The sequence below is a fragment of the Oryctolagus cuniculus genome, chromosome 11, assembly GCF_964237555.1.
Source record: "Oryctolagus cuniculus chromosome 11, mOryCun1.1, whole genome shotgun sequence".
Lineage (NCBI taxonomy): Eukaryota > Metazoa > Chordata > Mammalia > Lagomorpha > Leporidae > Oryctolagus > Oryctolagus cuniculus.
The window spans coordinates 24935708-24948866 of NC_091442.1; the positions used below are offsets into that span (position 1 = coordinate 24935708).

At 62.7% G+C, this 13159-nt stretch overlaps 1 protein-coding gene across 1 annotated transcript; it reads right to left on the reverse strand.

Annotated features, from left to right (window-relative positions):
- Nucleotides 1-1468: 1468 nt before the first annotated feature.
- BPIFB6 (BPI fold containing family B member 6) lies at nt 1469-9869 on the reverse strand. Its single transcript, XM_017342138.3, has 13 exons — nt 9850-9869; nt 9275-9424; nt 9098-9161; nt 8710-8770; nt 8046-8137; nt 7238-7417; nt 5959-6012; nt 5436-5609; nt 4901-4968; nt 3490-3535; nt 2676-2739; nt 2245-2321; nt 1469-1586 (listed from the first exon to the last, which is right to left on the reverse strand). The coding sequence occupies exons 1-13, from the start codon at nt 9867-9869 to the stop codon at nt 1554-1556; spliced, it is 1083 nt and encodes a 360-aa protein (XP_017197627.3). The 3' UTR covers nt 1469-1553.
- Between the last annotated feature and the right edge of the window lie 3290 nt (nt 9870-13159).

Here is a 13159-nt window from a genome sequence, read left to right on the forward strand (position 1 = left end):
TGCACGCACCAACACACGGATGCTGGGACTCCCAGCCAGCACCCCACAGCGCCCCCGAGCCAGCACACTGCCTGGGAGACCCTCAGATGCTTTGTACTTTCCAAATTCTGGATTTTTCACTCTCCAGCAGGCGACACTGATCTCGGGGTCTGCCCAGAGCACATGTCTTTCACTGACCGAGGCAGAAACCTACACAGATGTCAAAGAGCCAGCTAAGGAAGAGCGGTGGCGTGAGTCCCAGGGCAAGGACGTGGGCAGAGGCAGTGACGCTGGGAGCTGATCCTCACGGGAGTGTGCGGCTGAAACACCCTCGGCCCAGGTCTGCGCGAGTGAGCCAGGAACACGGACACCAGCGAACGCAGGCGCCCCTCCTCCCCACAGCCCCTGGGCCGGCCCCACCCCTCCTGGGGCCTTGCACTCAACAGCACAGAGCGCCCCGCTCCTGCTCTTGGCCTCAGGGACCCACCCTTGGCCAACAGTTGTCCCACTGACGGAGATCTGGGCAGTGCACCGAGCACTTTTTTTTTTTTTTTTTTTTTTTAATATTTGTCTATTTGAAAGGCAGATTTACAGAGAGAGAGAGAGAGATGTCTTCCATCTGCTGGTTCACTCCCCAAGTGGCTGCAACGGCTGGGGCTGGGCCAGGCCCAAGCCAGGAGCCAGGAGCTTCTTCTGGGTCTCCCATGCAGGTGCAGGGGCCTAAGCACTAGAGCCATCCTCTACTGCCCCGCAGGCCATAGCAGAGAGCTGGATCGGAGGTGGAGCAGCCGGGCCTTGAACCGGCGCCCATGAGATGCCGGCGTCTCAGGTGGAGGCTTAGCCCGCTGCGCCATAGCGCCGGCCCCACTGAGCACTTCCGTGATTTGATTCCTGTCACCCTCACAGCAGGTCATACTGTGGGGAAACAGGCTCAGACTGGTTAAGTGATGGCGCAGGACACACACAGCCTGCTCCGGAGCCAACATTCCCACCCCAGCCCTGCCTCGAGCTCGCTGTTCCACCTCGCTAAGCCCCGGTCTCCCCATCCGGGAAGTGGGCCCAGTCCTCGGCTCCCTCAACTGCTGTGAGGATGTGCTCCTGGAGGCAGGGCTCCCTGGGCAGGCAGCCACCCCAAGATCCGGGGGTGAAGAGCTTGCCCCTTGCTAAACTGAGCGACCTCGGACGAGTGGCCGACCCTGTCAAGTGGGGATGACGCCCTCGTCCTCCCTCCCCACCCCCACAGTTCTCGTGGAGGTTAAAGGACGTGGCACAAGCAAAACCCCGAGCGTGGCATTCAGCAGGTGCTCACCACATGCCCAAGGCCACGCCCACGGCTGCGGCCAGCTTCCCTCCACACCCACCAGAGGGAAGAAATCCACACACCAGTCTGCTACCAAAAAAAGAGAGAGACAGAGGCACCAGGCGTCTGTGAGGGTCTCTCTCCCATTTATTGCCAAGGATGCTGCCCAGGTTTGCCTGCCGCCGCCTTATCACAGACCATGGCCTCTCTGGCTCCTGGGGCGGCTCCTCCACGGGGTGCAGGCTGCTGGTGCTGCGTGGGCGTCCCGCTCCAGTCAGCCCAGCTTCAAGTCCAACACCAGGGCATTCTGGCAGGAGGCAAAAGACCAGCGGTGGGGGCTGGGAAGTGGGGGACGGGGTGGGGGTGGGGGGCCAGGCACAGGAGTGGGCTGGGACTGGCCGGGCCACCAGGGAGGTGATTCAGCAAAGGCTGTAGGAGACCCACCTGTGGCCCGGGGTGCTCCCGTCCCCTCTCTGGGCCCCGATTTTCCCAAGTGTCCCCCAGCATGGGGATATCAGGGAGGAATCGTGCCTGGGGCATGCTAAGCTCAAGGCCTGGCACGCTTCAGAGAGTTCTGGATAAATGGAATTTCCAGGAACTCTGGGAAGACTCCTCATATGCATCGAGCGCCTGCTGTGTTCCTCTGGGTGAATCAGGGCCACAGCTCTAGGAGGTCAAAGGCTATCATTGCCATCCCCATCCTCAGCACAGGAACATGGAGGCCTGGAGAGAGGCGGCCATCTGCCCAGGGTGTCAGAGCAAGAGAGCGACGGGGTCCACATCCTCCCCGGGACCCCTGGCCAAGGAGAGCCTGGGTCTTGGCTCAGGGCATTGGCAGGATTCTACTGGTGGCCACCTGCCCTCCCCAGCCCCTCCCTCTCCAGTTAGAGAGAGCCAGGCTCTTGTTCATCACCCCTGGGTCACAAATCAATGGTTGACGTAGCCTCCCCAGCCCCTCCCCTCACCTCCACTATGTCCAGCTCAGCTAGGTTGTAATTCACCGCCAGAACATCTGGGAGTGGGAACCCAACCTGGAGTACATCTGAGAAAGACAGTGAGAGTCATCTCAGCCCGCCTGCTCTGCAGTTGATTAGGAGTGCCTGTCCTGAGCAGAATGGTGGGAAACAGTGCAGTGCTTGATTGATGATGTCTGCCAGCCGCACAGGCAGAGCAGTCTAGGCTGATCTGCATGTGTTTACATCCCGGTCAAGACTTCACTCAGGGCCTGGGGTCAAGGGTCACAGTCCAAACTGTCTCCAGCCAGGTGAGATTTAGACATTAGCCTCAAAGTTTCAGCAATGAGCAGCCTCTCTCTTTTGGCCTCCCCTATCTGGAGCCAGTGATGGGACTGTCCCGCTTTTGTTGAATGCTTCTTGGCACCTGTGGGAGCCCTCACCATTGACGACTGGGATGTAGGCTTCTTGCAGGTAGTCAGTGATGAAGCCAGTTAATGCCTTCTCCTGGGGGAGAGATGGGAAGAGGCAGCATCCACGCGCCAGCACTCACCCAGCCCAACCCAGCCCAACCCAGCCCGTATTTTCCACCCTCCCTCCTGCTGGGCCTGCAGACCACAGGCATGACAATCAGACACATCAGTCAATTCATGTGTCCAGCCCACATCAGAACCCGGCCCAGTCCTGGCCCTGCTGGCCCGTCAGCCCAGGCCCCTCCCCTCTGCTCCACCCTGTTGGGTAACAAGTGGGGCTCTGGGTGCTGGTGTCAGAGGGAGAATTCAGGAGGCAGGAGGTGGCTCCCTGGACCCCCTCCTGCCCTGCAGAAAACTTGCTCAACCATGCACGCGCCATCCCTGGGAAAGCACCGCGACAGGGTTTCCATGAGGGTGAGGTGAGTGTGGGGAAAGCACCGTGCATCATGAGCCAGGGTCGGGCTCTGCACTGGGCCCTGAGGCCAGAGAGACTCATCGACAGCTCGGCCAACCAAGGGCAGCCTAGGCTACCACCACCCAGGGTGCTGTTCCTAAAAATCAACCCATGGTCAGAGCCAGGTCCTATCTAGCAGAGGAAGGAGGGACCAAGGGCGGCTAAGGGACTTTGCAGAAGTCACACAGCAACTCTGGAGCCCCAGCCCTTGCCAGGCCTGGCCCTGTGCACCCTGTCTCTGTTCCAGGGCCTCTTCCCTGCAGTCCCCGGGGAGAATGGGCCCAGTCTGGCCCCCAAGCCAGGCCAGGCAGAGGCACCTGGGACACTCACATCGAAGTCGCCGATCGATGAGGTGCCCCGGGACAGGCTCAGTATTCTGCAAAGAAGGGGAAGACGGGTAGGGGTGGGGAAAGTGGTGGGAGCCACTGGCCTTGGCCCTGGAGGCAGGGAATCCCATGCACGCCCTTGCCCTCCTGGAAGCAGGAGCGCTTGCTACAGCCTGCAGCCCAGGGTCATGGCCACTGCTCTAGGCCACCGGGGATGGGCCACTGCCCCTGCCTGCTGGTAGGAAAGTGCCCACACTGTTTCCCACAGCTCAGACTGGGGGGGGCTCACCTGTGCCTCATCTCACTGGGCTTGGCTCCACCCTCTGGGTCCCCAGGCCTGCCGTTCCTGCCCCAGGCCGGCCACGCAAAAGTTTATGGCCCAGCCGCAGTCTCCTGGCGGACCTGGAGTGGCAGCCCCACCTCCTGCACAGCCCCTGGGAGGCACTGAGGGATCCTGGCAGTGTCGCCGGCAACTGGTGGCCTCACCCTCTGTTCCTATAACAGCCCTCCATTTTCTACTCATGTTCCTAGTTGTTCAGAGGGGCTGGACCCAGAGCCCCTCGGGTGAACATAAGACCCACGCCTGGCTGGTCAGAGCATTCCATCTCACGGTCACAGCGACTGGTTTGGATGTAGTCATGTGACCCAGGCTAGACTCCCCCACCCCCAAGCCTGGGCAATTTTGTTAATCACTGGACCAAGAGGCTTCTCTTGTCGGGATGATGCTGCATCCCGTGGGGACCGTTAGCCTGAGAACTAGCCAGCAAAGTGAACAGGAAAGGCACAGGCAGGAGGAAGACAGACACTGAGAACGCTGTGTGCCTGGATCCAACCATGCCTGAAGGCGGACCTACCTCTAGAGTTTCCAATCATGGAGATAAAAGACTCTCTTTGGAGCTTAAGGCAGCTGGAGTTGGGATTCTGCCAGCCTAGTACAAGTCTGACTGTCTATTAAGGCGCATAGCGGGGTTTGTGAGCAGTCGGAGGGAAGGCAAGGGTGTGTCAGTCCCTGCCTCCCAGGGTGTGGCTCATGGCTACAATGGCTGCAGCCTGTGCTGCACACGTAGTGAACTCCACAAAGGCTAGGGAAGGCTTCCTGGAGGAGGCAGCCCTGGAGCTGGGCCCTGACTCTCCAGTGGCATTCAGACGGCACGGGTGGAAGGCTGTTCCTGGAGAAGGGGCCAGGGACCTGCGGCCACACCCCCGTGAAAGAGCCTGGAGGAAGAGTGAGGGCAGAGGTGGGAGAACTTGGAAGGCCTTGAGCCTGGCTAGGGTTTGAGACCGGATCCGGCAGACAGTGAGAGCCACTGGGGGGGGGGGGGGGCAGAGCATCCTGGGTGTGTGGGCCACGCTGGGTGGCATGGGGAGGGCCATGCAGGGGTTGCGGGGACCAGCAGGGGCCAGCAGACTCCTACCTGCCCAGAGAGGTGGCCATCCGCAGCCGGTTCCCGCGCACCGAGTACTGGATTCTCAGGTTGAAGTGCTGGTGCCGGGCAGGAAGCCGAGAGAAGACAGGGAGGCCCCCCGCTCAGGGCTGGCAGAGCCAGACTCCCCAGTACCACTGCCGGGGCAGCACAGGGGGCCTCCTCTCCACCCATCCCCCAAGCCAGGCTCCTTGTCCTGGGCCAGGGCCAAGCTCTCCCCTCCCCGCCAAATACCAGGCCCCGTGGCCGGCCGGCCCTGGGACTCAGCATGGCATCGCTCCAGGCCTTTGCATCCTGCAACCTCTGCCCGGGGTGTCCTCCACCCCCAGCCTTCCCCGGCCAGATCCTGACTAGGCTTCCAACATAACCCAGCTGTCATCACCTCTTCTGGGATGTCCTCTGTGATTTACCCAGCCTGGCTCTGGTCTCTCCGGCTCCCAGAGTCCCCTCACTGCCCCAGTGGGTGTGAATGGAAGAGAGGGAGCAGGGCTGACCCCCCATTGTGGGTGAGGCGCGTCCCACTCACAGCTTCCAGGAGGAAGAGGGACGCAGGGGGCTTGCCCCGCCCCCGGGCGGCGAACAGCTCCAGGGTGCCGTGGAGGTGCAGCAGGCTCCTGCCTGACTTGATGGTGACCTTGGGCGGCTTGTTTATTCTGATCTGGGTCACCAAGGGCTTTGGCTTGGGATAGGCCTCTGCCACCTACAGAAAGCAGACACTGGCTCAGGGCCGGTCCTTAGCCTGGTGGCTTCTGCCGAAACCAGGAGCCCCCGTGAGCCAGGTGGCTCCTGCCTGGATGCAGGAAGTAGAGAGGCAAGAGCAGGTGTCTGTGTGTGAGGAAGTGACAGAGCGCGCCATCGCTGCCCCTGTGCCGGGCTGGGGAAGGCTGCCTGCTGAGCTCCTCCGGGGCTGGGCCCAGGGAGCAAGTCAAGACCTTCCCACACTGGACAAGGGGCACGTGGCACGCAGCAGCTGCCTCCTGGTCTTTCTCTTTGGACTAGAGAACAGGGCAGGGCCGGGGGTGGGGACCATGGGCAGTCGGGGTGCTCACGTCTGGGATGAAGGCAGCCAGGGTCTCCGTAGTTTGCGGGGGAAGCTCACCCACCTCCAAAGGAAACGTCAAGGTTAGGATCACCAAAGCCCCCCGGCCCGACGCGTCCTAGCAGACACTTTCCCAACTACCTGAGACCCCCGCTTTGAGACTCCTTCCGTCATAGCACTTAGCACTTGGGGCTTAAGCTGATGAGAGCGTCCGGGTAGCCCAGACTGTGGCTTACGCATTCTAACCCCCACAGCTCTTCACACAAGGCCACATGCTGAGAGAACGTTAGATGGAAAAGAAGCGAGACAGACAGGATAGTGGGTAGTTGCAGTGGATGAGAGGGGGGTGGCTGGACAAATTCATGGATGGAGAGGTAGCTGGATGAGGAAAATGGATTAACAGCAAATGGGGAGGAGGATGAACGGACAGGCGGATGGGTGGGTGGGTGAATAGGCAGGTGGGTGAATAGGCAGGTGGGTGGGTGGTAAATGTTTTACGAGTGGGTGGATGGATGGATGATGGGTGGGAGGGTGGGTGGTGGGTGGGTAGAGGTATCGGGGTACATGGATGGATGAGGTGTGCATAGATGAGTGGGTGGATGGATGGATGAAAGGCATGATGGGTAGGAGGGTGGGTAGCTGGGAAGATGGTGAAACGGGATGATGGAAAGGAAGAGAAGGCATGGGGTTGATGAGGAAAGGGTGGATGGGAGGTGTATGCGGGGGGTGTAAGTAGACGGATGGGAGGACCTCTGAGATCCGTGAGGGATGGAGGGACACACGGGTGGGCAGTTGGACGGACAGCTGGCTGGCTGAGTGAGTAGAGGGCAGCTCATGGAGAGGTGGATGGATGCAGGGGTGGTTGTGGGTTGATGGCAGATGCATCGACTCACCCATTCGCCCGGGCAGGCCCTGTTCTGTGTTGTGTGGGTGTGTGGAGGGATGGATGGATGCTTGTTGGAGGGGTAGAACCGGGTCTCGAGTGCATGGCAGCTGATATGCGAGCACACAGAGGATGGTGGACAAGGGGAGGCTGGGAGATGGCCAAGGCACCTGAGACGGAGGCTGTGCAGACAGTGGGTGTCCGGATGAGGCCATGGTGGTTATGCAGCCAGAGGGATGGGGGCGGGGCAGGGAGCAGTGAACCGATGCTAGAAGCTCAAGCCAGTGCTGCCGCCTCCCAGACCTGCGATGCCCACAACCCCAGGACTGTTCTCAGCATGGACAGGCTGGGCAGGACCTGCTGTGCCAGGACAGAGCCGACAGCGCCAGGGCACCGCGGGGCTCACCTTCCTCTCCGGGACACTGGCGTCCAAGGACTCCTGCAGCAGGGCCAGCTGGCGGGTGAGGAAGGCGGCGGACAGCAGCAGCTGGGACGAGCCTTCAGCGTAGCCCTCGGGGAGCACCAGGGGCTCCTCGCTCTCAGCAGCAACCTTGATGGCTCCGCCCTCCGGCCGCTGCACCACGGGCTGTGGGACAGCAGCAGGGCTGTGAGGGCTGGGGCTGCGGGTGGGTTCTCCGGTCCCCAAAGGCACGGGCTCAAATCAGGTCCGCAAGTCACGCAGTGCACGTGAGGCTGAGGGGCTGGAGAGGGCCGCCTCTCCCAGGGCACTGCAGGTGGGAGACCGAGGCCAAGGGGTCGGGGGGGAGGGGCAGTCACCACTCCACAGCTGGTGTCTCCTGGGGCCGCTCAGGGAACCTCGGCTGGCCCGACCTGCTGGTTGGAGCCCTCACTTATCCAGAATGCGATTTCTGCTTCATTTGCAGCGGGAAGGGGAGCGGCCCACGGGGGGGGAGGGCCTGGGAAGACTTCCTGTGAGGGGCTCCTGAGGAAGGCTCTTCCCGCGCCCCCCCAACACCTGGGCCCTGGAGACCTGGAGGAGGCCTGGCCAAGCCCTCCGCACTGCGGGTCCCCGGGCTGTGCACCACGGGGCGAGCCACTCGTGAGAAGCAAGCAGCCATGGACTCACGAGGGGACTCAAGGCTCACGAGTGGGGCAGAAAGGAGGCCCCCCGGGCCCGCCCGCCTCCACAGCCCTGTCCAGCAACGTTGCCTGCGAGCCTGGGACCCCAGCCCCTGGTGGCCCTCGGCACTCACGCTGAAGTCCACCTCGATGTAGCTGGCTGTGGTGATCGGCGAGGCTGCTAGCGCGTATCTGACGGTGCCCGCCTGGCCTACGGGCATGGGGTCTGCGCCGAGAGGGGCTCTACTCAGGGAAGTGCCAACCCCAGGCGTCCCTAGGAGCTAGCTCTGCCCCTTGTGTGACCCAAGGCAAACTGCCCAGCCACTCTGGGCCTCGGGAGCGCCAGCAGAACGGCCTGGAAAGCACAGGGTCCCCCCGGGGTCTTGCAGCAGACGGCCGGGGTCCGCACGGTGGCCTGCGACCCACACACAGGCAGGGGGAGACTCGGGGGAGGGACTGACTCTGCCCAGCCACGCTGCTGGGGATGCCGGCTGGCTTTCTTCCCTTCCCACCGCTGGGATTTCCTCCCTCCCACACTGGCGAGCCCTGGGGACCCCGAGTGATGGAGGCAGCAGATGGCCCAGCAAAGCAGAGCTGGGTCTGCCCGCAGCAAGGCAGCCACATCCTGGGCGCTCGGGGGCGCAGCCTGGGACAGGGGACGGAGGACAGTGTGACGCCCACACCCCTCTAATCCCCAGGCAGGGCCGGAAGCAGACCCTTGAATGGGGAGTGGGCTTCAGGGCTGACCCCTCTCAATGTCTGTGTGTAGGGGCACGGTGTCCCTGGGGTTCCACTCACCACTCAGGTGGTCCCACTTCCTGTTCACGTACACCAGGACGGCGTCAATGGCGGGGCACAGCTGGAACAGAGGAGGCCCTGGGCTGAATGTGTCTCCCCAGGGAGGGTCTCACCCCTCACAGGACAGTGGGCTCCACTGGGAGTCCCAAGGACACAGGGAGCAATGGGGAAACTGAGGCCCCACATCACACAGATGGTCTTTGGCAGAACCTGTGCTAGCGTCCAGTCAGTGAGGACGGGGAAGCAGAGTGGGCAAGCTCTGGTGTGCAGGCCGGTGTTTCCCAGCTTGTGCTCACGGCAGACATCACTAGATGATCGCAGCACTTCCTCCCACTGAGCCAGCCACACTCAACCCATGAGGCAATGGGAGCTGGGTGCTTGCACTCACCAGGCTCGGGAGGACTTTGTGCAGGGTGCTGTCCAGGAACTTCTTGACCATCTTGGGCAGCATGCTGGGTGGGCAGGACACACAGGGCCACGCGGAGGAAAGTCGGGCTCAGCAGCGGGACGCTGAGGCCGTGCGATGCGGCCCCTCCCCGCCCCGCCCCCGCCCCGCAGCCCTCACTTGCTGGGCAGGTTGGTCTTCACGCTGACCAGGGTGATCTCGCAGCCCTCACTGCTGAACACGGGCAGCCCCGTCTCCTGCGCCTGCGCCAGCCGGTTGGTGGCCGTGATGTTCAGGACTATGATGATCTCCATGTTCCCGCCCATGAAGCTGCAGGACACCATGGACGTCTCTGCCCCCGGGGTCACCGTCCCACTGGGGGCCTCCTCTTGTCCCACAGTCTCAGCAGCAGCAGAGGGGAAGGGCAGGGACCGTTCCCACAGGACAGAGCAGGGCTGGCGTCTGCCCATGGTCACACAACCAGCCTGTCGCCTCCCCTTGTGCTTGTGTGAACTCCTACACATCCTTCAGAACCCGCTCAGTGGTCATCTTTCTCCAAAGCCTTTTGTGACCCCCCACTTAGCCCAGTGCTTCCTCGGTCCCAGCCCAGTCATTTGGTCTGTGACTGCTAAGGTCTGGCTCCCAGCCCAGGTGGGAGCCAGGTCTACACCTCCAGCCCCAGCAGGCAGCTGGTACATGGTGCTCGCCAGGGTGAGCCAGGGTGGCCACCCCCCACCCCTCCTCTGCCCCCTCACCTCTTGCCAGTGATGGTCATGCCCATCACTGGGAGATGCCCACTCCAGGCACGAAGTTCAGCGTGATGACAGGCAGCAGGACATCCTTCACCTTCATACTGGGGGGCACAGGCACCACCGTGAGGATGGAGCAGAGCAGACCCTCACCTGGCCCTCACCTGCTCCTCTGCTGCCTTGCTAGGTGGCCCTGGGAAACGCCCCCCTCCACGCACAGGGTAAGCCTGCCCCATGGGGCTGTCGTGAACAACAAACAAAAAATTGGTTTGCATGCAGGAAGCAATCGTCTTCCAGGTGGAGCCCGTGGCTGACCTGACCTTGGCCCTCAGTTTCCCCAGCAGCAAAGTGGGGCTGTGCTCAGATCAGGCCGCTCATCGGGGGCACTCCTGATACTCTTTGCAGTGGGAGGCTTCCTGTGCAGAGTGCAGTGTTGAGTGGCGTCTCCGATCTCAACCCTCTAGACACTGGGAGTGCTCCCCACTCCCCTGTAAGTCCTGACAGCTAAAAACGTCCCCCTGGGGGCAAAATCGCCCTGGCTGAGAAGCCCCCGTTGAGAGCCAGGATAACAGACGTGACTTGTATACCTCCATCTGCTCATCCTACGCTCTTGGCAGGCATTGCTAATTGAGCACAGTTCCATTTCCTGCTCAGTCCTGATAGTGTCTCAGAACCCTCCCCGGCTGTCCCAGGCAGCCCCAACCAATCAATCCAGCATGGCATGAGGCACCGATTTCCTCCTGTCATTAGATGCTTGTGATTGCTTCTCCGCGCCATTTTTGAGGATGTTCAATTTAATATGCACATTCAAGAAGCTCCCACGGCAGGCCAGGAGGTGCCGTTCGACTTTGCACCCTCACTTCCTCCTCAAAATGACCCTGCTCCCAAGAGGACAGGAAGTGCCCCCAGGGGCTGGCAGAGGAGGCCCAGGCAGCACAGGGAGAGCCCCACCCCCAACCTCACTCTCCCCTCCCCCGCAGCCCCTCCCACACCACTTCTCACTTGGTGATGCCCTTGATGGGTTTCATCCCCGGCTGGGGCTTGCCCGCCTCTGCCGCCATCTTTTCCAGGATGTGGCTCTCATCCATCGCAGTCTGCACCTCTGTGGGGGAGGGGATCCAGAAAGACACGTGGCATGGCTGCCCCTGCTCCTCTGGGCAGTGCCAGGGACGCAGCATTGAGTCCTGGCAGCCCCTACCCTCCTCCCGCAGCCCCGAGAGCCATGGTGGGCTGGGCATGAGCAGCGGGGACAACCACATGAGCGGTCTAGGCCAGGAAAGGAAGCTGAGGAGGGCTCCCAGGAGGAGGTGACATCTCCCTCAGTCCTTGAAGTAGGAGTCGGAAGTCTCCCCAGGAAGAACCCTGGGTGGAGGGCACAGTGCGTGCACAGGTGGGAGAGGGGAGGGTGGTGGCTGGGAGCTGGGAGCTGGGAGCCTGGCAAGAGGCGGGGCGGTTTGCAGACCTGAGTGGTTGGGGATGGCTCTGAGACTCGTCCAGGTGCAGAGTCTGGACTGGAAGCGCAGCCCCGCCCCACCCCTGCGCCCAGCGGGGAGGACTCTCCCCTCCCCCTCCCCCCCCCCCATCACTGGGGTGCCCCCCCGCCCCGTGTCCTGCGCTGGTGGCGCCAGCACGGGGCCGGCGGCTTGCAAGTGGAAAATGAATTCTACTATGGTGCCCCCAGGCACTTGGGGCCATCGTCGGCTGCCTCCCGGGTGTGCGGTGGGAAGCTGGGTCAGGAGCGGAGCTGGCATTCAAACAAACCCGGGCACCGCAGCACGGGTGGGTGCATCCCAAGCGAGGCTCAACCACTTGGCCAAATGCCTGCCCCACGCCCCTCCCACCTGTGGCCACCGACCCCTGCCTTTGGGGCCAAGGGACGCCACCCCGAGAGGAGTATTTCCAGCCCTGGCTCTAACTTGCAGACTGGCTCATCTCTGGGCCTCAGTTTGCCCTCTCTGTGCAGTGGGGGGATAGCACTACACTGCTTATAGACTGACTGTGCAGCTCTCGGGCTGTTCAAGGCCGGCAGCCCCCGCCCCGTGCCCCCCTCCAGCCCCCCCCACCCCGGGCGCGCAGGCTCACCGCGGTTCAGGACGCCCATGCCCAGCCGCAGCAGCGCCCCCGGCTCGGCTCGGGTGCCGGTCAGCAGGCCGCAGAGCGCCACACACAGGATCCGCAGCATGGCTCCACCTGTGCCGAGGGGCCCGAATCGGGTGCAGCCCACCAGGCCCAGGCCCATGCGCAGGGCAGAGCGAGCCCCCTGGAGGCTGTCGGGGGCCCAGGAGCCTCTGCCTCAGCAAGGGCAGCGCTTACGGTGACTGCCTTCCCCGGAGGGCTCCCCGGCTCAGGAGGCCCCCTAGGCCTCCGGTTTCCCAGGGTTGTGGGGTGCTCCGAGCAGCCCACAGCAGCAGGTCATAGAAGCTCCTGAGTCCAAGTGCGGCTTGGGGCCAGGGCATGCTGGAGCCACAGAGGAGGTTCCAACCCTGCCCTGTCTCCCGGAGCCCCCGCTGCAGTGGAGGGGGCACCCTGACACCAGCCAATAGCATCCCTCTCCCCGGCTCAGCCTCACTGCCACGGGGAGCCCCCGAATCTCAACTCAGAGCCATTGAAAGTCTCTTGAGACATTGCTTCACCAGTGGGGAAACTGAGGCACACCTAGGGTCTCCTAGCCAGTGAATGGCCAACTGAATAAGGCCCCCCCACCCCAGACCCACAGCAGTCCCCAGGAAAGCCTTCCCTGACCCCTGACACTGCCCCCCGCCCCGTCCCTCCCTCCCTCCTGCTTACCAAGCCCTGGAGGTCGCTCACGCAGTGGCCGAGTGAGTGCGGGAGCTGAGCCTGCGGTGGCGCAGTGGGGAGACTTCCAGCTGGCGCCCTGCAGACAGCAAGCTCAGGCCCTGAGCTCCCCTAAGACACAAACTAACGGTGCCCCTCCCCATGGGCACGCCTGCCTGTCTGAGCCCGTGCCCTCATTCATTCATTCATTCATTCATTCTCCACGTACTGAGAGCCTGCTCTGCACCAAGCACGATCCAGGGCGTCCTCCGGAATCCGAAAGGCGGGGCGCAGGGGGCAGATGAGAAGCCAGAAAGGGGCAGGGGTACAGAGGCGGAGGGGGACCCTGGGGAGGAGGTGCTCAGGCTGAGAGTGAAAAGGAGCCGGGGACACTGGGCCAACAGCGCGGGCGAAAGCGTCGGCCACCTCTCTCGCACCCCTGCCCACTTAGAGCATCCATCTGGACGGGAGAGCAGCAGTCAGAGTACTTCCCGCAGCATGGGGCTGCAGGCCTGTGCCTGCTCCGAGGGCCAAAGCGCTC